The sequence below is a fragment of the Symphalangus syndactylus genome, chromosome 10 (assembly GCF_028878055.3).
Source record: "Symphalangus syndactylus isolate Jambi chromosome 10, NHGRI_mSymSyn1-v2.1_pri, whole genome shotgun sequence".
NCBI classification, from domain to species: domain Eukaryota; kingdom Metazoa; phylum Chordata; class Mammalia; order Primates; family Hylobatidae; genus Symphalangus; species Symphalangus syndactylus.
The window spans coordinates 30,732,074-30,758,174 of NC_072432.2; the positions used below are offsets into that span (position 1 = coordinate 30,732,074).

General features: G+C 38.4%; 1 protein-coding gene across 9 annotated transcripts in view; it reads left to right on the forward strand.

Annotated features, from left to right (window-relative positions):
- PAPSS1 (3'-phosphoadenosine 5'-phosphosulfate synthase 1) overlaps positions 1-26,101 on the forward strand; it is a 107,256-nt gene that overhangs the window by 52,905 nt on the left and 28,250 nt on the right. For all 9 annotated transcript variants that reach the window (XM_055296805.2, XM_063611115.1, XM_063611114.1 and 6 more), the window contains 5 exons: positions 7,443-7,556; positions 9,899-10,010; positions 12,006-12,211; positions 13,278-13,413; positions 22,575-22,843. In XM_055296805.2, coding sequence (XP_055152780.1) covers positions 7,443-7,556; positions 9,899-10,010; positions 12,006-12,211; positions 13,278-13,413; positions 22,575-22,843 — 837 coding nt within the window. The remainder of the gene's footprint in view (positions 1-7,442; positions 7,557-9,898; positions 10,011-12,005; positions 12,212-13,277; positions 13,414-22,574; positions 22,844-26,101) is intronic.

A 26,101-nucleotide genomic window follows, 5' to 3' on the forward strand; every position in this document is an offset into this window, starting at 1 on the left:
ATCTCTAATATCATCTGGTATCCAGTGATTCAATTTAATTTTGACCCTAGCTATCTGGAGTTAATTCAGACGTCACAGGTTAAGGGCTCACTCCTATACACTGCCCTGTTTTACATGCCAGCCGAAATGGGGTGCCCAGGCTGACCACTTTCTTGCCTGGCTTATTATAAATCCAAGGTTTCTCACCTCCCTACCCTGTCCCCACACCAGGTTTGATCATTGGCTAGGACAACTCATAGAACTCAGTAAAGTGCTTTATTTGCTACTCCCAGTTTCTTATAGACTCAGTAACAGCCAGATGGAAGAGATGTGCAGGGAAGGGGTGGTAGAGCTTCCATGCTTTCTCCATGAACTTCAACCCCCAACCCCCAGTACCTCCGTGTGCTCACCAACTGGGAAGCTCTCTGAACCCCATCATTTAGAAGTTTTTATGTAGGCTTTACGTCGCACGTTTGATTAAGTCATTGGCCATTGGTGATTGAGCTTAATCTCTCTAATGCCTTTCTGCTCCCCAGAGGTCAGGGGAGAAGAGTGAGGCTGAAAGTTTCAACCCTGTGGTGGTGACTTGGACTTTCTGGTCCCAGTTCCCATCATGAAGCTGTCTAGGAGCCCTTCAGCCAAGAGTCCTCTCCTCAGCACTCCAAAGACACATTGATCACTTAGGGGATTTCAAGGGTTTTAGGAGCTCTGTGCCAAGAACTGAGGACAAAGACCAAACACTGTGTGTATTTCCAATTGTATACCACTTTTTATTAGAGAGAAAAAAGTACTATGGTCTGGGACTTCCCAGGGAATGCAGGTGTTTGAAAGGCACTGTCTTCATGGAAAAATAGTGGTAAGTAGAGTTTGCTTTTATCTGTTCCTCTGTATTCCTTTGGAGAGACTCTTCTGAAGTGAATTGTACCTGGAATTGTTTAATGGTCTTCAGTAAGATACGGTATTTATTTCATTGTCCAAGAAAAATGTTTTTAGTATGCCGTACAATGGGTAATATAGGATGATGGGTCCTTTGGTTACCATGGGTACTTTACATAAAGTTAAGAATTCTCTGTCATTTTCTGGGTTGCCTTCTCTTTCACTGTGGCTATGTAATATAATCGGGATAGATGAAGTGGTCGTTCATATAAAGACTGCATTTCTCAGCGTTTTCTCACAGCATCTTCATTTTCTTTGTTTGGTGTGTACTTATTTAAGAAAATAGAAGACACTAACAAATCAGAATTTTTTTATTTTCCTAGACCCTAAATTGGTCACTAGATGGCCTGCTAGTATTGCATTTTAACTTGGCTTGTTATGACATAAGGAAGTAGACTTCTTGCTGCTGGTTTTAATCTAAAGTGATATTTTAAATACTGTTTTAAAATCTACCAGGAACTCTAGATTTACTAGTGCTATAAATTATTTAAGGGTTTGTCTTTTTAAGAAATGGTGGTTTAGTGCTCGAAATGGGTTTTATGCTGCACATAAAAGCCAGACTTTGCAGCTCAATTTTAAAGTGTTGCCAGAATGTCGTTTGGTGTTCATGCTTTGGATGCATATAGTTTAGATAATGGAAATTTAATAGTTACATAAAAATATGAATGTGCCCTTGTGTTCAAATCTGTTGAGCAGCTTTGGCTCAAGAAAAAAGTACAGAAAGTATTTAAAGGAAAACTTAAAATGTGGAATCATTGTATTAACATGTTCAGAGTTCTTTAGGAAGATTAAAATGAGAGGCGAGAGCTACCACTTTCATGTAGCGCATGTTGTTTGCCCTGCCTGCCAGTTTCCAGGTAAAAACAAAAACAGTTGTCTGTTTTTGGATACAACATATGTTAGATCTTAGACTGTCAAAGTTCTGGGTACCCGGTGTTACATTTTAAAATTAAACTAATACTTATAAATTTATAGTATCTCTAGACTTAACAGGTTACAGAATTCACCTCTCATTAATAGTAGAGTGTGGGTCGTTTATTGATCCCCTGCTCAGGAGGACTCCTAGGACCTCCCTGAGCCCCCTTTACCCTTCACTGCTGGGTGACTGGAGCCTTTCAGATTGGAGGTGAGGTGTCCAGGTATGTGCAGACTTTTTCCTGGCCTGGTTTTATATATACAAATTGAAGAAGAGCACGTTGTTTCTAATAGCTGTGTCTGTGGAAATCCTAATGAATCCCAAATAAAGTGGATAGCTCATGTGGCAGGGACCAACTTTCTGTTGTCCAGATATCTTCTCTCACTTTGAGGGGGTTTTGCTTCTTTCAGATGTTTAGTAGTGGTTTTGGAAACTGAGATTTGTCACTGGAATGTGCTAGAAGCTGGCAGCATCTGCTTGTTTAAGATTCTTTTTATATTCCTGTTAGAGACTGAGTCCTTTTGTCTTTACACATAGAATCTGTGTATAACGCATTTCCACAGACTGAGCAGATGCTCCCAGTTCCTCTTGATTCATGCTATTTTTGCATTAATTCCCAAAACATTCACTCTGTGTATCTTTTTTAGAAGAGAAAAACAGTAGCAACCTTTTGAATGTTTATTTTGGCATTGGTTAGGTATCAGAAGAATTTTGTATTGAAGTTATGAGGCTAAAATCCGTTTAAAAATATTGTTGGGTGTGAATTTTGAAAAGGGAAGAGTTTTATGAAATGCTTCTAATGAAAAAGTTATTTTGACTCAAAAAATATGAAAAAATTTCCCTTCTTGAAAAGAAAGTGGTTATAGCCTTTGTTAACACATGTAAAGTAGCACATTAATAAATTTATGCTCAATTATGAATAACTTTATTAGTGCACAAAATATTTCAGTAATTTGATGGGGCTTACAGTATAGATATTGCCCTTTTCATGTTCAGACTAGTTATGTTGGAGACAGATTTGATCGCAAATTATTTGTACAGTTTTTTTTTTTTTTTAAACTTGGGGATGTGGTTGGAAGGAAATTGTAGACATCATCTATAGAAACATTCATTAGTGCAGAGTTCTTATTTGGAACATCTCTTCAGAGGAAGCAGAGATGCACCTGAGTGTGCCCTTGGTGTTGTGGGGGCTCCAGGGTGGAGGGAAGAGAACAGCCCCAGCCCTGTGCCTGGAGCATTGCAGTGGACTGTGCACACTGCTGCTGGTCTTCAGTCTTTGTGAGCTGAACTAGGGATGCTAGTTTAGGAAACCAGCTAAACATGCCTTGTTGTAGCCAGTAAAAATCAGAAGATGTGTCTGCTGCATGCTTTCTTCTGCTGCTCTAGGATTGTGACAATTTTCAGCAGTAAACCTGGGGGAGAGTAGTCAAGCCCCATCACAGCATACAAAAAATATCCCATCCTTACAATAATATAGAGTTTTTCTTACCATTGAAGTTGAGAATGAGATTCTTCTCTTCTCTGGAGTCCTTTGTCATTTGTTCCCAGACTGCGTATCCTGCTAAGGGATCCTCAGCAGTGGAAATGGAGGTTCTTGATTTATTCACAGTGGCAGGGTTTGGAACAGTCGGTTGCAAATTGCTTGCTTGTCTTTAACAGAACTATTTAGGCCCAACTGAAATGCTGAATATCTTTTATTTTTCTCTAGAACCTTACCAACGCGTTGAAAGATCACATGCTGACTAAAAACTTGGGAATTATGTTTAATAAAATCACGAAAATAAGAAAAATTTGTGTGACAAAATACTTAATACCTTAGTTTTCAATACTTCTCAACTATATGACCTTGGAAGAGATAGTCTAATTTCTTGGACTTCAATTCGCTTATCTATGAAATGGGAAATAATTAGAATGCCTGCCTCAGGATTGTGCAGAGGACTCTATGAGTTGATACATGCAGAGTGCTTAAACAGTTCCTGGCATGTAGCAAGCGTACTGTAATTATTGAGTATTCTTTTTGTGTTAAGTCCATTGAAAGACAGTATTGCAGGGATTTGGGTCAAGTTGTTGACCTCTCTTAGGCCTCGATTTCCTCTGTGAAGAGGGGATATAGCAGTAGTTTCTTCTGCCTTCATTAGTAGGACTGTGTGAAGATTAATGGATTAAAATTCACATGAAGCCCTTAGAACAATGTGTGGTGTTGTAGTCAGTTCTCACTAATGTTATCCTCCACTTTTCAGGGACTTTAAGTCACTAGTTTGTCACAACAGCCCTTTAACATATATGTGTGTATCTTTTTTGTACTTTTTTTTAAACAACTGGGGAGACATGTTGTAAGATGCTCAAGATTGCACTGTTAGAATTGGAACTCAGATTTTAAATATAAAAAGCCTTTGCCCTCTTTTTTTACTACACGTTCTTAGTGATAAGAACATTGGAAATAACTGACCTATAGACCCCTGTTGCTTTTTGTATCTCGTTGGTTTTGAAGATGTTATGCCCCTAAAGCTTTGTGATTATGTAAATATTTAATTTTAAGTGCCTCGTGAAAGTGTATCATACTCTTCCTCACAGAAGTCCTAATGAGTGCCTGACTTTTTGTGTAACTTGTTATGTTTAGTGTTTTCTCCCCCTAGGATAGAGGATTTCAATTTTTTACTTTGTAGCCGCAAAGAATCTGTATGCCTCAAGGCATTTTTGGAGGCTTTACATATCAAAGAAGCTAATTGAACATACAGAATGTATGTATAGTTCACTTAATGCACATTGTATTGTCCTTCCAGGAAAAATTGACTCTGAATTTTTATTTTCTACTTGATGAAGTTATAGGCTTTGTACAGACTGCTAAACTATCATTTGTCCTGTGATGTGCCTATGGATGGAGAGCAGATCAAAGGGAAGACAGAAAAATGACAGTGATAACCATATCTGGGATACAGGGTGATTTGTTTTTCTCATAAAGAGAATTTCCCAGATTCTCTTTACTGCTATTTTATAATGTCAAATAAATATATTAAAACAATTCTGGAGTTGGAAGATAAGCTATATCTCATGCTAGATTTAAGAAAGAGTCCTTTTTTTTTCTATATGTGGTTTCCCCTCCTGGTATTATGTATAAACTATGTATATTTACTTGTCACTGCTTTGAACTCCTTGGCAAAATTTAAGATATGCCCTCTTTAGTGTGGGTTCATTAGAAATAATCTGCCCCATTAGTGCATCTACAAAGAGAACATAGAAGCAGCTGGTGGAGCTTTCTTCCTTCACCATTATTTTTTAATGCCCTCCTGTATTATTTACCCTCAGTAAACACAGTAGATAGCTTTCAGCTATGGGTGCCTGCTGGAAGCTTAATTGCAGAAGATTTGGAAAGTATATGAAGTGTCTAATGCTGTGCCAGGTTTGTGCCTCACACACTTTTCTGCTTTCCTCCTATGAACAGTGAGACCCTAGAGGGACAAGGGGCCTCCAGAAAGTGCCGTTCATGTCTACACCCCAGGAGCAGCGCAGCAGGCTGAATTTGCTGTTGTAGCTAGCGGTGTTTGTTTCTTGTCTGTCTTTTGATTTTTAACATTACTTTTTCTTTTCCTTGATGTTTATTCTTCTTGCTTATTTATTTATTTATTTTTAATTATCAGAAAGGTCAGAGACTTTGAATTTACCAGTAAGAGGAGCCTGATTTCGGCACATATTTAGCCATTGCTGAACTGTCTCTTTTTCCATCTTTGAGGAAACAGGGTGTGTGAGAAAGTAGGAGAAATGTAAGAGAATAGTTCTTAGATTTTCAGAACCCATAGTTGTTGATTGATTGAGTGGTAGCACCTAGGTCTTTCATGAAGTCATCTGGCTTTGATTGACATCTCTGCCTTTTTTTTTCTACTGAACATGTCATGTAAGACCAAATATAAATTGAAGTTTCTTTCTAAAGGACATCTATTCCTCAGGAAAAATAGTGGAGAGTGTCCTTAAAAATCCAGTTCTTTCATCTTGAATTGCATTTTTTGTTGTTTTGTATTGTTTTAAAAAAACAGACTCTTTTTTAGAGAAGTTTCAGATTCACAGCAAAATTGACGTCATGTAGTTGGAATCATATAGTCTGTACCCTTTTCAGATTGGCTGCTTTCACTTAGCAGTTCTCACTTAAGGTTATTCCATGTTTTCATGGAGCTCATTTCTTCTTAGACTTGACTAATATAGCATTGTCTAGATGTTCTACAGTTTGTTTATTCACCTACTAAAGACACATTGTTGCTGTCAACTTTTGGCAATTCTGAATAGAGCTGCTTTAAACACCCTGTGCAGGTTTTTGAGTGGAGGTACGTTTTCAACTCATTTGGGTGAATATGAAGGTGTGAAATTGCTGGTAAGAGTATGTTTAGTTTTGTAACAAACTGGCAAAATGTTTTCCAAAGTGGCTGTACCATTTTGCATCCCCACCAGCTATGAATGAGGGTTCCTGTTGCTCCACATCTTTGGCAACATTAGATGTTGTCAGTGTTTTGGATTTTGGCTATTCTCATAGGTATGTTGTGCTATCTTGTTTTGATTTGCAATTTCCTAATGATGTATGATGTTGAACATCTTTTCATATGCTTATTTATAATCTGTGTGTCTTTGATGAGATGCCTATTCAGGTCTTTTGCCCATTTTTAAAATTGGGTTGTTCATTTTCTTATTGGTGAGTTTTAATTGTTTATTTTGTATATTTTTGGATAACAGTCATTTATCTAAAGATGTAACTTTTGAGTGTATTTTTCTCCCAGTCTGGCTTAACTTCTTATTCTTTTGAGAATTACTTTATTTTGAATAACAAAGTGTTGGACACATCTATGAAAAGCCCTCCATCAGTGCCAATTTTGCATGGTTGTAGAGGTTATCTGACAGATTTGGCAAATTAAAGTGATTAAACACATTTAGTAATTATTCTTAGGGATATGTCAAGTGTTGTGAACAAGCCTTGTAAAGAGCTCCTAATGAGCAGTATGTAAATGGTTATGTTGTTATCACAAATATGTACTTGTAGTATAAATGTGGAAAAACAGCATCCCAGTGTTTTATAAATGAATATGTGGAGCTTGGATAAAAATTCCAGGCTGCATTTCATGTGGGATCAAAAAGTTCTGATTTTCAAGCCACAGTGGTGGAAGTAAAGCTGACATTCTAGAATACCGTGTTGCTTGGGTAGAAGGTGGCTTTCCTGACAGTGGTGATAAAGGTATATATAAAAGCTGGAATAAAATGGTTTCATGATATGGTAAAGATAATAAGGATGATGGTTCAGGTGGTTTTTGTTTGCTTGTTTCTGAATTCTTTTTGTTGTTACCTCTTATTTGAGGCCACCTCTCATTTGTAGTTGCCTGACTTTGACATACGTAGTATATTTTAGGAGTTTATTCTTTCCCACTAGATAATGGGACATTGTACTTAATTACTTCTTGTATGTGGGATACTATCTGCTTGAGAGTACTAGTTGAGGGGAACATAGCACTCACAGCCTTCTTTTATGCTACTTTTTGGTTTTATTTTGAGAGATTTTCTTCATTAAGATACCCTTTGGTGAACTCTAAATTCTTGAATCAAACATTTAAATTGTAATCCTGTTGTTATATAGGATATTGTACCTGTGGATGCATCTTATGAAGTAAAAGAACTATATGTGCCAGAAAATAAACTTCATTTGGCAAAAACAGATGCGGAAACATTACCAGCCCTGAAAATTAATAAAGTAAGTTCTTTGTTGCTTTTCACACTAAGTGATACAGCCTTATATACAGTAGTTTGTTAAATTTGTGACTTATAGCAGTATTTGAGGCCAGGGGTGGTATTAGGTAAGGGGCAAAGATGTTGTGGTATATGTCACAATTTCTAAGGATGGGGAATGTGTTTAATTTGTGCAACCATGTTCCCAAATTACCATGGCTTTGATTTGCTTTGAGTAATAATATTTATTTATTTTGAACTATCAAAGAACAAATATTATATGAGATCTTTAGGCTTATCAAAAATAATGGGTTCTAAAAGGTCAAGGAATACTAATCCATAGTAATTAAGTAAACATTCTCCCCTTCAGACATGTTTTCTAATCCCTTGCCAAAACTTGACTCTCTCTGTCTTATATTGTTAAGAATAATTTTATTGTGTATCTTAGCTCTGATGATATCATTAGCTGTCTTTCCCAATACAACTGCTTAGTTAAGCATGATGAGAATGGAAACTATAATTTATCATTTTCAAATCTTAGAGAATTTTAGGTTGTATCATTTATGTATACTTTAAAAAAAGGGAGATTAGAAATAAGTATTTGGACTAGAAGTTAGATTCCCCATCCTTTCTTTTAGTATAGTAAAAATCCAAAATACCCAAGGAAGTGCTGCATCTCAAAGTAAGGAGAAAGGGAAACAAAACAAAACTTCTAGGCTTGGAGAAAGACTCTTTAAGTTGTTACCAAAATCCCTGATGGGAGTAAATTATATTGGTGCACTTTGTGTGTGTGATTGGGTCTCTGACCAGAAACCAAGACATGTCAGGGAGTGACAAGAAGGGAGAATGACAGAGCAGAGCAGCTCAGGAAGTGAACTGTTGCAAAAGAACAACAGAATTTGTTGCTTACAGACTGTGTGGAGTGTATACACACAGACAAAGGCAGAAAGAAGAAGAATGAGAATGAATGACTATGAATTTACATGTCAGATTGTAGAATCCAGAAAGACAGTAGCTTTTTCTAAATGGAATGTTTTTTTGGTTCATTGGTTCTCAAATTTCTTCAATTGGCAGAGCATCTGGAAGGCACACTGCTATTCTTTGCACCACCTCACATGCTTATTTCTAAGTATGGTAGCATTGGGGTTAGGCCTTCAATATAGGAATTTTGAGAGGACACAGACGTTCAGTCCCTAACAGATACTGTCTAGAATTGAATTCCAGTAGAGACAAGTAGTAGCCACCATCAAAGGTTTTGGAAAAAAAAAATTTTCTTCATGAATACAATTTTTTTTCCTGTGAATTGATTTTGCAGTGGAACACATTGGCAAACATACTCTGGGAATAAACAGTAGGCTGCATTTTACTGTGCTCCACTCGGCCAGGTGCTTTATCTTTCTCATTGGAGAGCCACTGCTGTATGCGCAGTTAAAAAATGAGCATATCCAGCTTACATTAACGATAAGTACATTGTTCATTGGTCCTTTGACGTTCTGATGGGATATGCTAGAAATCTCAAAGTTCAAGAAATAATAGTCTTGGTAAAATGAAGAGTACTCTGTCATGGGTAAGAGACTTCTTGGAAAATATTTTATTTAAAGTTTCTTTCTTTCTTTTTTTTTTTTTTTTTTTTAGACATGGTCTCACCCTACTGCCCAGGCTGCCAGGCTGGAGTGCAGTGGCGTGATCTCAGCTCACTGCAACCTCTGCCTCCTGGGCTTAAGCAATTCCTGGCCCAAGCAATCCTCATGCCTCAGCCTCCCAAGTAGCTGGGACTACAGGAATGTGCCACCACACCTGGCTAATTTTTTGTATTTTTAGTAGAGACTGGGTTTCACCATGTTGGCCAGGCTGGTCTTGAGCTCCTGATGTCAGGTGATCTGCCTGCTTTGTTTGGCCTCCAGAGTGCTGGAATTTCAGGCGTGAGCCACCTCCTCTGGCCGTAAAGCTTCTCTTGGTTAAGGAGAGTGGTTATCCAAGTGTTAGATCATCACTGTTATAATTTTCTGGGAACATTTTAGAAATATTCATGGGCCCCACAGCAAACTGACTGAATTAGAAACTCTGCAGATGAAGCAGTCATCATTTTAGCAAGCTTTCCAGGGGTTTGAGGTAAAGTTTGAGAACCACTAGTTTAGGAGAGGCTGTCCTTATTAGAAATACTTGGAGGCCTAATGTTATTTAAATTTAATAGGAGAAGGAAATATTTTCCTAGTGCCCTTATTCTTTGTTAGTTTGGTATAATCTATACTCATCTTTACACTGTTTGTTTCTGTTGCTTTCAAAATTAAATTCCTAAAGATCATCACTGCCTTTGCTCATATATACATGCAATAGAAAATTTTGCTTTACTTTCAAATTTACTAGGTGGATATGCAGTGGGTGCAGGTTTTGGCAGAAGGTTGGGCAACCCCATTGAATGGCTTTATGAGAGAGAGGGAGTACTTGCAGTGCCTTCATTTTGATTGTCTTCTGGATGGTAAGACATTTTACATTCAAAATTATATTGCATATGGAAGAGAAATTACATAGTTGCAGAGATTTTTCACTGTTTACAAAAAGTAGTAGGGTAACATCTTAATAGAGGTAGCATTATAAGACTAAGTTATATCAGTACCGAACACTTTATTTAAGTGAATCATGAGATCTCCTTTTCGTTTTTCCCTTTCCTGACTCTTATTTATTGCAGAGAGAGAGGGAAAATCTGGGGATCAGGGCCGAGGATGGATTGTAAAACACATACAGTTATTCTATGCTGTTTTTGCCTGATCACTGTGGAAAGCCGCTTCCCACCCAGGGCATGTACGTGCTGCGTTTTGCAGTACTGAAGCCCATGCTTGAGCCTTCTAATGAGGAATTGTGGAGTCCTAGTTAAGGAATTCTGAAATATGTGGCTAAAAATGTGGTCCTTCCTATTTTAAAACATTAACAAAAATTTGACATCAAACAAATTGATGTCGGCCAGGCGCGGTGGCTCACGCCTGTAATCTCAGCACTTGGGAGGCTGAGGGAAGTGGATCACCTGAGGTCAGGAGTTCAAGACCAACTTGGCCAACATGGTGAAACCCTGTCTCTGCTAAAAATACAGAATTTAGCTAGGTGTGGTGGCGTGTGCCTCTAATCCCAGCTACTTGGGAGGCTGAGGCAGGAGAATCGCTTGAAGCTAGGAAGTGGAGGGTGTGGTGAGCCAAGATCATGGCACCACCATACTCCAGCCTGGGCAAAAGGATGAGACTCTGTCTCAAAAAAAAAAAAAAAAAAAAAAAAAAGATGTCCAATATATTATCATTATAATCCAGCAGCCTTTAATTTTGTGTTGTATACTGTTGGTAAGATTAATTTACTACCTTATGAAAATATTTTTAAATGTCACAGAACCCTACTATAATTGCTACCAAGTTTTTTGTTTTGTGACTTCTTTAAACTGGGTGGTGAAATAGATATTAGAAAACATAATTTCTAATCATTCTTCTCAAGAAACTTTATCACAGGAACATAAGGATTAAATAATGCATTTTGATTTTCTTCCTTGGAACTAATTGCAAAGTCTTGTGGACTACCTCCTTTATAATGATTTAGTCTTGGGCTTGGTGCAAATCTACCTATTCATTTTCCATGTTACACTTTACCTAGTGGTAGTAATTTGAAAAGCAGCCAAGCAGTTATCGTTACTCTCATTGACATCTTTTGTTCAAAGAAGATATGCCATGATGTCCAAAAAAATATGATTTATTTAGCATATAAATAGTCCAAATATGAATGTGAGAGCACACTTTACTTTTCCAACCCATAGACGATGAGTAGAAAAAAGATTTTTACAGCTTGCAAGGCTGCATGCTGAGACTGTGCCTTTAGTATCACTGACAACACATTTTGGTTTAAATGCAGCCATTACTGTCTTTATTTCTTGGTTAGTGATAGCTGATATCAGTTTGAATTTGACTGTATTAAAAAAAAACTTTTTGGGTAGTTCTGTCTTCCTATCTCAAGGATACTCAAGTATACTTAATCAACTTGCCACATAAATTGTAGTTATTATGTCATCCTGTTATCAATAAGGATTTAAGTTTTTCCTGAAAAGGCCCAGAAACGTAGTTCTTTGTCTCTTTCATATATTGGAAGTGCACAATATATATTTGGTGATGTTAGGCTTAACCAGCTGATTCGTTCTTGTTAAACAGTTTGTTTTACTTATGTAATTCTATACCAAAATGTTGTACCCAAAGACAGTTTGATTCTTTTAATTTTTGCTTTTTTTTTTTTTTTTTTAACTTGGGAGGTCGTTTCTCATTCTCGCTGACCTTGTAGCTTGTTCTGTCTTTTCGTTTTTCTGTGCCAGGTACTAGTTGAATACTGCCACCGGACCCACAGCCTTTTATTATTTGAAAAGTGTCCCCTGAAGTGAAAGGTGGATGTAAGTAAAGCCTGTTGAGTAATCTAAGCTGTGTGCTTCATGTTCTTTTGTGCTCTGCAGGAGGTGTCATTAACTTGTCAGTACCTATAGTTCTGACTGCGACTCATGAAGATAAAGAGAGGCTGGATGGCTGTACAGCATTTGCTCTGATGTATGAGGGCCGCCGAGTGGCCATTCTTCGCAATCCAGAGTTTTTTGAGCACAGGAAAGAGGAGCGCTGTGCCCGACAGTGGGGAACAACGTGCAAGAACCACCCCTATATTAAGGTGCTGAAAAAACCTCGCTGCATTTTATCTTGATTTGCCAGTGATGTTTGTGCTGAAATGTGGGCATTTTCTGTGTATTGACTTTTCATTGGAATTGTTAATGTTTTGCAGAATGGAGATTGGACCTTACGTGTGATGAGTGTTTATGCTCTTGTCATTTTGGTCCAGATAAATATTTATTCAACAAACGTATTTTAAATCTCTGTTATATACGTGGCACTGGGCTAGGTGCTGATGCTGGGAATGCAGGGCCAGGGACACCACCGGCACAGTGTTTCAGCTCTTGGAGTATACAGTCTTGTCGTGTGCTTAGGAATGTACTTACAATGAGTGTGTGAGGTAGAGGCTAAGGGAGCCCTCACCAGGGTGGTTTGATGTGAAAGCAGTGAAATATAATTTCTCTTCAAAGTACCTCATTTATTTTATATATATATGTTGTATGTGGAATGTTACTGAAGTCAAATTTCTGTCAGTTATTAGGTGTGTTAAGGTAGACTGAGAAAGAAGCTGGGCGCGTTGTTGGCACATAAGCCAAAGCCTCATGGGGAGAAGTAGGGCTGGAGCTGCCTTGTGAAGATGAACAGGCCCTGGAGGGTAATAGCTCCTCCTTTCAGATGCAGGGAAAGAAAGTAGTAAAATTGTAAGAAATTTGAGGTGGTATGGAGATTGGAAAGCATGAATTTGCATCTAACTCAGTGATCATTAATTCTTCAAAAGGTTAGGATTGGAGAACACAGAGTGTGGGGTGACCCAGGGCTACAAATTGTTCTGTTAATCAATGTACGATAATAATGAAAAGAATGTTTTTGTTACTTGAAAAGGTATAATTATTCACATCGCTTTTGTTTGCCTTTCATATGTAAAGATAGTTATTCACAAGTTTTCTGGGAAATCACAAAATCGATTCTAATTTTATAGCATCTCTAATGTCAATTTAGTTGATAAGTCAGATTTACCTCATTTAAGATGAGAGTGGCTTACAACGACTGTATTTAGCTTATGTGAGAAATGTTTTTACTTATTTTGATCTCGGTTTCCATTAAAAAAATTTTTTTTTTCCTATTAGATGGTTATGGAACAAGGAGATTGGCTGATTGGAGGAGATCTTCAAGTCTTGGATCGAGTTTATTGGAATGATGGTCTTGATCAGTATCGTCTTACTCCTACTGAGCTAAAGCAGAAATTTAAAGATATGAATGCTGGTGAGACATGGATTTAATTACCTAATATAGGTCGGCTTGGAGATAAAGTTCTAGAAGATTTTTTCCAGTGCTTACTAAAATGTAAAACAATGATGAGTACAGGTAAATATAGCAGTGGAATATGTAAAGAAAGGTAGTCAATCAAAACTAGCCTGTGTAGTTTCATTATATTGATATAATTTGATTTGACATTATTTTGAATACTTTGGAAGCTAGATGCTAATACAGAATTTACCTTTCGTTTATTACAAAACTCGCATGTTAAAGCTGAATGGAACTATAGAATATTATTTGAATAATTCACTCATATATATATGCTTTATATGTCAGTGTTTTACATTCATATATATATATATGAATGTCATGTATCTCCGAATGTTTTACTTGACATTCATATATTGGAAGTGCACAGTATATATTTGGTGATGTGTCACAGCAAATAATGATACATGACCATTGTATCATACCATTGTACCAATGATATACAACCATGATTTAAACAATAGAGAAAGTTGTTTAAAGCAAAAATTAAAAGAAACAACACTGTGTGTAGAAATACTTCTCAAAACAATTCATCAAACTGTCTTTGGGTACAAATTTTTGGTATAGAATTACAGAAGTAAAAGAAACTTAACAAGGAAGAATCAGCTGGTTAAGCCTAACATCACCAAATATATACTGTGTACTTCCAATGTATGAATGTCATGTATCGCAGCAAATAATGGAACGATGGAACTTTTATCATGTTCACTTCATTTAAAAAATGTTTGTAGATCTTTATATGCCAGTATGCCATGTGCTGAAGATCCATAAATAAATACTCTAGGAGCTTATGGTATAGAAGAGAGAGACATTAAACAATAACAGAAAAAGTTGTTTAAGAGCAGAATAGAGAAGCTACAGATGCTGTTCTTTATAATACTGCTTTCTATATTATAAAGCACTCCGGGACAGGATTTTTATATCAAACTTCTTGCTATTAGGTCTTTGACACAGAGGTGGGTAAATTATGTGCTTACCTTGGTGCACCCATACTCTTTCTATACCTGCAAATTCAAGGTTCTGTATCAGGGAACAGCATTCACTGTAGATTTGGGGAGGCCTTTTTAAGCCTTAAAATTGGAAGCATCCTGCAGTTATGCTCCTAATTAATTCCCACCCACTGCAGAGATGGTTTGGCCCTAAGCACTGATGCTGCTCTCTTTCAAATTTTCTGTGTAGAAATCAGATGGATGTGGCTGAGAAAGGGCAGGTGAATGTGTTTGCCTTTTTGGGGTATATAGCTGGCCACCAAACCATGTTTGTGAACCAGAGGCCCTCGTTCCAAGCAACTACAGAACAACTGGGAAAGAGCAGGCATTTCGTTTGTGTTTGTGTTAGTGTTGGTGAACTCCAGAATGCTCCTGGTAGGCATTCAGAGTTCTGTGTTTAGACTCTGCCTCACCACCTAGCAGTTATGTGTTTGTGGGGAAATTACTTTTCTCTCTAAGGCTCATGGACAATTGATGAGGATATTGATGGTACCTAAAGCATAACATTTTACTTTAAAAAGTGAAATGAGATAAGATGTGTGAGGCACTTTAAACTGTACTGGTATGTAGTAAGAGATTAAGTTGTTGATATGGTTTGGCTGTGTCCTCCAAAATCTCATCTTGAATTGTAGTTCCCATAATCCCCACCTGTCATGGGAGGGACCCAGTGGAAGGTAATTGAATCATGGGGGTGGTTTCCCCCGTGCTATTCTCGTGATAGTAAGTTCTCACAAGGTCTGATGGTTTTATAAGGGGCTTGCCCTTTTGCTTGGTTCTCATTCTCTCTTCTGCCACCATGTGAAGAAGGACATGTTTGCTTCCCCTTCCACCATGATTGTAAGTTTCCTGAGGCCTCCCCAGCTGTGTGGAACTGTGAGTCAATTAAACCTCTTTTCTTTGTAAATTACCTGGTCTTGGGCATTTCTTCATAGCAACATGGTAATACAGGTGCCTTAATTTTTGTTGTGTGAACTGAAGCTAGACTTTATTCATGTGAAGTTTAGAGCAAGAATTATCTGTTTATACCTAAGTTCTGCTGTAGACTGCTGAAATTTGAAGTGTTATGAACTTAATAAAATGGGTTAAGAACTGGAGGCCTCAGATGGGCCACCCACTCTTCAGTGCTCCATAGCTCCTACCTAGTCTGCTTAACTCATTCACATTTCTTTCTTGGCTCCTTTAGGGTTTTTGAGTGCGGGATCCCTTTTCCCCTTTTATACTTTACTCCTGAATTTGAAGCAAATATTTGGCTTAAATTACTGATACAGAAACTTCTTTGAGTGCTATACTTGGTACTGCCTGTATAACAGCTCATTTCTCTTCTTTTTTGCTAAGATGTTTTAGGCCCAGTATACAGGAATGAATAATGATTGATACAAGTTAATAATGATGCCCCACTCTTTTTTGTCAGTGTGTGATTTAAGGGTCAGTGCATTAAGTCATTTCTGGCCATTGAGATCTAAGGAAGAGGGTTTTCAGGAAAGATTTTCTTTTCAACAGTTTGGCTTATGCCAGACAAATTCTGTTTTTTTCACCCTTCTCTTTCTTCCTGTTTTGGATGTTTGGAGTTCCTGCAACCATTCTTGTATTCATGAAAATTCCAAATATGCTAAGTTTTTTCCTTATGCTGTGAGTTTCTCATCCAACCATGGAGTCATTTATCTCCAGATTTCTTATTCAAAGAGATAACATATATTCAAATTATTTAAGATACTTTTAGTTGGGATTTCTGTGATTTGCAACCAGAAGCATCTGGTAGTTTATTATATGTACACTTCCCTTTTCTGCTGGTGAACAGAAACATGTTTAATGGAGGACTTGCTGTGACCATGTTATTTAAATGTTTGCCAAAATTTGAATTCGTATCTGGAACTGATGTTAGTAAATTAATTGTTGGCACTGTTGAAAGGGTCTTATCAAGGAATTATTCATAATTAGGGACTTTCATATTACATCTGTTTTGCACTCTTCTTTGTGAGCCAAACATTTTAAGTCATTTAGAGAATATGTTGCATAATGAATGATTTCAACTTTGTTTAAAGTAGCTGAGAGCCAGTTATTAGCCTTACATCAAACAACAAAAATTAGAGTGTTATTTTATTTTTTCCATTTTTATACTGAGGCAAATAAGCAACAGACCGAGGAGTTTACTTTGTAGTTCTTGTTCACTCTTTTAGGAAGCCAATAACAAGTCAGTTCTGATGTGTTCAGGGGAGAGAAAGCAGGGAATTTATTTATTTATTTTCTTAATCTAAGATTTCTTTTCTTACCTCTTCCTCCTTCTCCTCCCCTCATCTTAGAAGTACTTTGATTACCCCATGTGGGCTATTGTCCTGTGCACAGCACTATCAGTTTGGCTGTTCTTAGACCATTCTGTAGCTGGGAAGGATTGAGAAGTCTTTAATACCCACATTAAAGGTGATTGCAAGGTGATACATTTCCAGATGGCAAGTTCTTTGAATTACCAATGATTGACCAATATCCTGGAGGGGAAGAATGCATTTCACTTAAGCCAAGTAAGAGCCTGTTAGTGTTTATTAAACATAGAATATTGGTGTCCTGCTGATTGCAAAGGGAAGAGTTGACATAATTTCTTTCAGACTAGTGTGTGGTAGTACAGTGTTGAATAAATCTGAGAAAGCTTTATAGCGTTGCTGAATTACAAACCACATTTTAAGTGAGTAAATGGAGACATCAGAAGAATGTTTTAAGTAAAGTTGAGGATGATACATGAGAAAGCTGAGGCAGAAGCAGATCTATGTTTGGCTCTGAAGTAGATAGTGGATCTCGATGATAAGTGGCAGCAAGCCAGAGAGCTGAGATTGGGTGAGGGGAACCTGTGTCAGTCAGCTCCCAGCAGGAAGCAGAAGGCACACTCAGATGAGGCTTTGAGCATAATTCAGTGAAGCAAGTATTTAAAGAAAGGTGGTCAGAGTTAAGGGAAACTACAAGGAATTGCTGAGGTATCTGGGGACTAGTGGCATTGGGTAGTGTTAGCCAGTCCCAAAGGGGTGAGAACAGGAAGCAGTGTTTCTGAAGCCAGGTGGGAGCTGCAGCTGTGGGAGGGCCACTGGGCAGAAGCTGGTTGCAGGGTCACTGGCACAGCCAGAATCACAGTGCTGAGGCAGATGATAGTGGGGAGAAGAGCTCCCCGAAAGCTTTTCTCCATCCATCCTCTGGTTGCCTGCTAATGCCTCCACTCTCAAGGCAGAAGGACAACAGCCCCTTCTAGGGGAAGCCCTGAGGGACACCTGTGCTCCCTGCCCCAGGACATCAGAGAATAGATGGGGAGGGGAATGGCAAATAAGTGGCATGGAACCCAGTTGGCACAAAGCTTTATAGTGAACATCTTACTTTAATTTGGAAGTGTTTTTAGTCATGAGAATAGAAGGTAGTTCATTGCTGCCATACTTTAGAATATGAATTTATCAGTTTGTGAAAAATTCTAATATCTTTATATTTGTTCAAGGGACCCATCTCTTATTCCTTTATTTCTCCCCCCTGTCTTAAGCAGTTTGAGTAAAAGAGAGACTGTTAGTTTATGATAATCCCAAGGGAGGAGGGGAGATCAAATTGCTTTGTTATTCCAGGTCCCTTCACAAAAACTCCCACAAAAACAAACATTAAGCACACACACAACTCTAGCAACCCTAGAACCATTGTCTTGTTTAGCTACTATATTGATTTAGGGAAAATCAGAAGTGTCTGTTCTTGGAGCTTTAGGGCAGAGAGGCAGATAGAAACCTTGGGTGGGAGGGAAGAAAGGAATTATTAATTACTGCTCTATGTAGCGCAGTCTTACAGTGAAGTTAAGAGGAAAGAAGCAAGAAGATGTTGTAATTCTATGTTCAGTGGTTGGGGTGGATACTGGGGCGCTTGCTGTGGGCTGGGATGTGAAGCACAGTTCTGGGAAGTTTGAGGAAGGGTGACTAGGATTTAGGAGCACTGCCCTGCTCATCACCTCATTCATTTATTTGCTGAGTTGCAGTTGTCTTTGGATACTCAGCTTGGAAAGAGTAGAGTCTGGGTCGCTCTGCATTGTGTCATGACAGTCCTTGCTGGCAACGCCTCTAGATGAAGCGGCCTGTGGCTTGTCCTACATGTGTTCAGGGAATGCTGATATCTTCATTTCCTTCCTTGTCACACATATATGCTCAGGAAAACTTTCTTCACTTTCTTCTTCCTCTTCTACCTGCAGGAAGGAAAGGGATCCAGACTTTACTTGTTTCCTTAGTGTATTGGCTCCTGGACTAGGTGATAGGAAATCCAGAGGAAGGGGAGAGGACTTGCTCTGCTGGGAAGTTCCTTCACATAGACATGCAGTACAGGAGAAGGAATAGGCTTTGGGGGCCAGACCCAAATTTGGCTTGAGATGTGACAGTAATAGGAAAGGTAGAAGAATTGAGGGAAAGAGGTAGGTAATGAGCAATGTATATTGAAATAGTTTTTGTAATACGTCTGTCCGGTGAACTGGAAGGAAGGACTTAGAGATGTGGCTAAGAGAAGCCATCTGTATGTGTGCGGTAATTGAACCCAGGTGTAGGGGTAAGCTTCCAGTGAGTCTGTTAAGAAGGAATTTCATAGGGCCCAGCAGTAAGCCTTGTGGCTCCAAGAGGACCACAAGATGTCAGAAACAGGTGGTTAGACCAGAATGGCCAAGCGGAATAGAAATGTCATATGTTTGATTATAGCTGTGTAAAAATGTATGCAACAAAGAGAAAAACTGGAAGGTTGCACAAAACAAAAGACTGTGCTTTCAGGACAGTGCGTTTATGGATGATTTTCTCATTAAATTTTATTGGTTTTCACTTAAAAAAAAAAAAGCATAGAGAGACAGATGACATATAAAAGGTTGTTGCCAGGGTTGGAAGGCCTTAAGTGGTGTAGATTTTTATGTCAGTCAGTAGAGAGGTAAGGACCACTTAAATCAGGAAAGTGCCATTTGAATTTGGCTTGCATTTCATCCTCACTGTTGATGGAACAGGAAGGAATTGGTTGAATCAATGAATCCAGTCCAGCAGTGTCATGTATAGGTGAAGACGCCCATTCTTTCCTTCCCTAACTCGGTCCTCCACACTGTGATAGTGCTGTCACCAGTCTTGTGGTAATAGTGTAGAGGAGTAAGTGAAGGAATATTGTCATGTCCTGCCGGAGTTGAAGGAACTATATTCCTTTTAACGTGTATTTATTCTCTTAGGGAACGTCTTTGCTCCCCTGCTCTGACTAGACTGCAAGCCCCAGGAGGGCAGGCCAGTTTCACTACTCCCTCAGGCTCAGCATGTCTCCAACTGCATTTGCATCCTGTCCCTGGTGGGTTTCTTCCCTGTCACTGGCTGTCGTGTAAAGTTGGGTAGAGGAAGAAGACCTATTTGAAGACAGACCTTGTGAAGAGATGATGAAGGCTGAGTGTGCTGGTAATTAATGTGCTGCAAATGAGATGTGGGGAACAGAAGGGACTCATTACATGTGGAGGGCAAGAAAGGAAGCTGAGCCTCTGAGGTAGGTAATGGTGAATTGCTGGTGAGGCGCTTGTGGAGCACTAAGAGGCAGTTGGGGAGACAGTAGTCTGAGCTTGGGTAGAGTTCTGGTCAGAAGACCCAGGTTTGTAAATCACTAGTACCTAGGGCTCTGCTCAGTGACCTCAGGCACCTGAGAGCAGGGTTGGGAGGGGCTTGACAGGGAGGGCAGCGCCTGTTCTTGCTGTTGTCATAGTGTGGCTTTATTCACCAGTGTGTAGACTGTGGTCTGTCAGATGAGCCTTCCTCAGATGTCCCCATTATTCTTTGAGCACTTCCCTTCTTAATGGTGCAAAAAGGTGTTCCAGCTCATGTTGTACTTTTCTTGCCCCAGCTCATGTTGTACTTTTCTTGCCCCAGCTCTAAAAGCTGCCATTTGCCAAGGAGCTATGGTTTATGTAAGTGGGGAATGGTATTTAGAATGTATGGGCTTTTGTTTTGCTTCTTGCCACTGGGTAGTCATTGTTTGTAGGACCAAACAATGGTCCTACAAAAAAAAAAAAAAGTGGACAAAACTAAGAGATGTGTGTGTGTTTATGTGTGTGTGTGTATGTGTGTGTGTATATATATATACACACACATATATATAATACATATATATTATATATACATATATATTTATATTATATATACATATATAATATATATACATATATGTTATATATATACATATATATAAATACATATATATAATACATATAATATATATTATATATACATATATATTATATATACATATATATTATATATAATATATATATTATATATACATATATATTATATATAATATATATATTATATGTACGTATATATTATATATACATATATATAATATATACATATATATTATATATATACATATATATTATATATACGTATATATTATATATATACATATATATATGTAGTTCTAGTGGTCAAAAGGGATATTTTGGCATCTTTGATGTCCATATGTAAAACAAAATGTGAAGTACATTGAGAAGGATAGAAAAATGTTAGGTCTATTTCCCTCCTCCCATCCCAAAGCAAAATATTTTTAAATGCTTGTATATCAAGACTTTTCTGTTTTTTGGACCTAATGTTCTATCAGCTATTTCCTTTGTGAAAACCAGCCCTGTTCTGTTTATGTATAAAGGTAACGTGAGGAACTTCCAAGAGTAATGATCATGCTGTAAATCTTGGATTTTACATGATGTGGCAAAACGAAAACAAAAAATCCCAGTTAAGTAGGATGCCACAGTCTTCCTGTGATACCTTTTGTTATGGTGATAGAAGAGGGTCAGAATTGAGAATAGATTGGTAAAGATGTGCTATTTGGCTTACAGATTGTTAGAAGAGAGAGGCTGTTCCTCTCCCTGAGTCGAGCTTGGATCAGCATGGCATGATGCTTTGTCAGGTATTGTGAGGGCGGCGAAATACAGAGCTCCTCTAACTGGATTGGAAAGGTTTCCTGCTAGCAAGCACCACGTAGGAATGAACCCAGGGTTGTAAGCAGGAGATAAGGAGTTAACCAGTTTCATCTGTCTAGCAGTTTTCATTGTTTTAAGGGATATTGTTGTTGGTAAACTATAATCCAAAATTCAGACCTTCGATCATAAAACAAAGTATGGTTCTAGTCGAGCAAAGTAATCGTAAGTGAGCATATTTGGACAGTAAGTAAATTTTTGAAACTACAGATATATTTCTCTACTTTTCTGTCTCCCTTAGTAAAGCATTATCTTAGGTCCTTTGGAGGGATTGATCTGGTGGGTAACTGAGGCACAGACCAAAAACGTTTATCTATGGTAAGCAGTGGATCCAGGATATTAGGACCAGAAAGTCTGATGATTGCTCTCATTTCCCATGAATGCAAGAAAGTAATTCTTATAAATCCATGATTGTTATATTACATATCCTCAGATAAGTATGATTTACTTAATATTGTATAGTAGAAGTGTAGGTCATGTTATCCTAAATGGTCAAAGCAGTACATTTTTTTTTACCAGTTTTCTGATTTCTGAGTTTGCATATGTTTGCTTAATCCTAAGTATCAAGGATTTGCTTAATCCTAAGTATCAAGTACCTAAGATAATGCTTTACTAAGGGAGACAGAAAAGTAGAGAAATATATCTGTAGTTTCAAAAATTTACTTACTGTCCAAATATGCTCACTTACGATTACTTTGCTCGACTAGAACCATACTTTGTTTTATGATCGAAGGTCTGAATTTTGGATTATAGTTTACCAACAACAATATCCCTTAAAACAATGAAAACTGCTAGACAGATGAAACTGGTTAACTCCTTATCTCCTGCTTACAACCCTGGGTTCATTCCTACGTGGTGCTTGCTAGCAGGAAACCTTTCCAATCCAGTTAGAGGAGCTCTGTATTTCGCCGCCCTCACAATACCTGACAAAGCATCATGCCATGCTGATCCAAGCTCGACTCAGGGAGAGGAACAGCCTCTCTCTTCTAACAATCTGTAAGCCAAATAGCACATCTTTACCAATCTATTCTCAATTCTGACCCTCTTCTATCACCATAACAAAAGGTATTTTAAGAAAAATTGCATATCCTTTGGAAAGTAATCTGTTAGAAACATGCTATTCTTAACTCTGGAAATTCTCTTTTCAGATGCTGTCTTTGCATTTCAACTACGCAACCCAGTACACAATGGACATGCCCTGTTAATGCAGGATACCCATAAGCAACTTCTAGAGAGGGGTTACCGGCGCCCCGTCCTCCTCCTCCACCCTTTGGGTGGCTGGACAAAGGATGACGATGTTCCTTTGATGTGGCGTATGAAGCAGCATGCTGCAGTGTTGGAGGAAGGAGTTCTGAATCCTGAAACAACAGTGGTGGCCATCTTCCCATCTCCTATGATGTATGCCGGACCAACTGAGGTAGACTGCTTGTAAGATTTTCACTGCAGCAGTGTTAAAGCCACTCTTACTAACACAGCTAGTGTCACCGTCTGATTGCTTTTTCTCTGCTCTGTAGGCCTGTTCCAAACATTTAGCATACATGACATACTCTCCTGCTTGTTAGGGATGTTCCCTGGATGTTAGGGGCAGCCTTGAGAAAGGAAAGGTGGGAAGAGGTTTCACTTGCTTTTGTGGGTCTTGGTCCCAGTTGTGAAGTAGGGGATGTTCCCTGCAGACAGGGCTGGGCATGGTTGGGAAGGTATGCCACAGCTCCTCTTGTAACTGCTGGCCACATTGCAGACACAACAACAACACTGATCTTGTCCTGTTACCAGCGTTCTAGGTCTTTGTTAAAGAGGGGAGCTGGACAAAGCCTGTTTGTTTAAATTCTTCTCTATGTCCTTGTGTTTTCAGAGATAGGCACATTCCTTTCCTCAAGGTATAGGGAGGGCACCTCTGGAATGAGAGTCTTTTGACCTACTTCAGGAGAAGATCTGCTAGGTTGTATGACTGCCTTAGGGCAAGGTGAGAGTGGCTTGCTTTCTTCTGCTGTTTTCTCAAATGCCAAGGTGCCGTATTTTGGAGTAGTGTGTCCTGAACCGTATCAATATGCTAGCTGCAGCAAGTCCTTCCCTGGCCTCAGATTCAACTCTGCTCACTACCCGCAAGAGCATGGTCTAGTGGAAATAATACAAGACTGTTGTCGAGGAGTCCAGGCACAGTTCTGGGTCTGGGTTGCCACCAGCTGGTTTGCAATCTCACATTAGATTTCTTGAGACCTCTCTAGACTATGTTTGAGTGCACAGTAAGTGGTGTAGGTAGGACTAAGTGTTCTTTAAGATTCTGTCCCATTCTGATTGTTTCCTAATTTGTCTTATTTTCTTTTAACTTCACATTGAAATATAATGTATATGAGAAAGTATATATGAAAAAGTACATATTATTTGAGTTACAGAAGCATTAAAAGAAAAAGCACATCTTTCATAGATGCAAGTAAATGAATTTTTCCCATTGGAACAGAGGCATACAATCAGCTTCCAGATTAAAAACAAATTTTTATCATCACCCAGAAGTTTTTCTTCTTGCCCCTTTCTGTTCACTACTTGTCCTCCCCCTAGGAGTCATTAGTACCCTCACATTAACATCATAGGCCCAGTTAGCTTGTGTTTAAGATTGGATACCCTGAGAGCAGACTCTGAGAGTGAGGTGAGGGTTCAGGAAGTCTCTTAGGGAGAACTCTTGGGATCAACACCTCTGGAAGGGAAGAGAAAGGAAGGGAGCAGGATTCTGTAGAGCGGGAGGTCGAGCTACAGTTCAGTCTCAGTGGAGGCTTTAGTTGAGTCCATGGGGAGCTCTGGAAAGGCCCTTCAGAGATGTCCAAAGTTGCATGGGAAATAGGCATTATATCTCCGTGTTTTAAGGGGTTGGCTGCCCATGGGAGGGGGCATACCTTTGGGTGCTGCTGCTCCTTTCAACAGAAGCAGTTTCTGAGTGAGGCGACAGCTGCTGGGTGTCTGCTGGCAGCTGAGAACCTGGAGAGCCTGCTCCCTTCATGCAGGAGGCCTGAGTATTGCATCACAGCATTAAATCCAGCTGGTTTTTAGTATTTCTGTAATTCAAATCATACCGCATATATACTCTTGTGTCTGGCTTCTTTCACTTTACACTGTGCTTGTGAAACTCACCTTTATTGTTATGTAATTAGTGGCAGATTTTTCATTCTTGATGCTGTGTGGTGTTTCGTTGTGTGATTTTACCCAATATTGTTGTTGGACATTTGGGCACTTGACAGATTTTTGCTCTTAAGAATAGCACTGGCGTGAAGGTTTTAGTGCATGTCTTTTTGTGGACATTTCTGTTGGTTATACCAGGGAGGAGAATTGCTAGGTCCTGGGATATGTATTTGTTCAGCGTTAATAGATTCTACCAGTCAGTTTTTTGATGTGGTTGTACCATTTTGCACTCCCATCAGCAGTGTATTGCCTCACCAGTACTTGAATGTCCTTTTCATTTTAGCCATTTTGGTCCTTTAGTCCTGATTACTTAGCCAAGCACTCTGTAATACTTTTCCTATTTCTTAACCAGCCTCAAAAAATCTCCTCATTGAACCAGTTTCACTGAAATGGAGTCTTAGTAAATGAGTTGTAGTTATAAAGGATTGAGAAATAGAATATAAGTCCATATTTTATTGATTTCTTACTGTATTTTTCAGACAATATTCTGAATGCTTTACATATGTTAACTAAATCCTTATAAAGATTGCTAGTTAATGCATAACTTATGTTATTCAGTTATTTGTTGTAAGTTTTATGTTAGGTTTTATAGCTTATGTTATAAGGATTAATCCTTATAATACTAAGAGGGTAGGTACTATAATTATTCACAGTTCACAGGTGAGGAACCTGAAGTAGGGAGGTTAAACTATGTTCAAGATCACATAGTAGTAGTAAATGGTAGAGATAAAATCTGAACCTAAGTAATCTGGCTCCAGAGCTATGTACTATAATTTCACATAATTTTTAATATTATATAACATTAAAATATTTTTAAAAATATGTAGCCACATCTTTTTTGAAAAGACTGAAATAAATTCTTATAATATCCTGTAAGAGTTCCAAAATAGTGAGTTAGGATGGCCCTGGCAACATTCGTTAGAGGTGGAATCTCCAAATAAACTTATTTTTTTATCAGAGCCTAGAGTTGTGGATTGTGATATTCTTTGTATAATATGTATTCTTAATCTTTGTATTCTTACAATACCTGACTCATGATATTGGTAATATCTGCCTATGTTTCTATTGTTGAGAGGAGCAAATAGGATCAACGTAAATCATTTAACACATTGCCTGGCTCATGATAATATGTGGTAATTAATATAATTGGCGTCCTTTAAAAAACTACTTTGCTGCAAATTCTCAGCATTTCTAGGATTCTGGCCCCACATCCGAGGAACTGTCTATATCCCCAGGCTGCTTCATAAGTCTATGAAGTCCTAGAGTTTGATTATGGCAGGGAGCCTGGGATGACCTACTGCCTAATAGGCTTCATGTCAAAGCGTGTGTCCTAGCCCTGATTTGGGATATCCTTTGGTGTTTAATAATATATAAAGCTAATATAAAGAAATTGAAAATACCCATTTTATGAGTGCCTATGCATGTGTCACTCACTGAATAGCTGCTTTGCATGCATGCATTAGGTTACCCCACAACTTGGTGAGGAAGGTTTTATTCTTGTTTT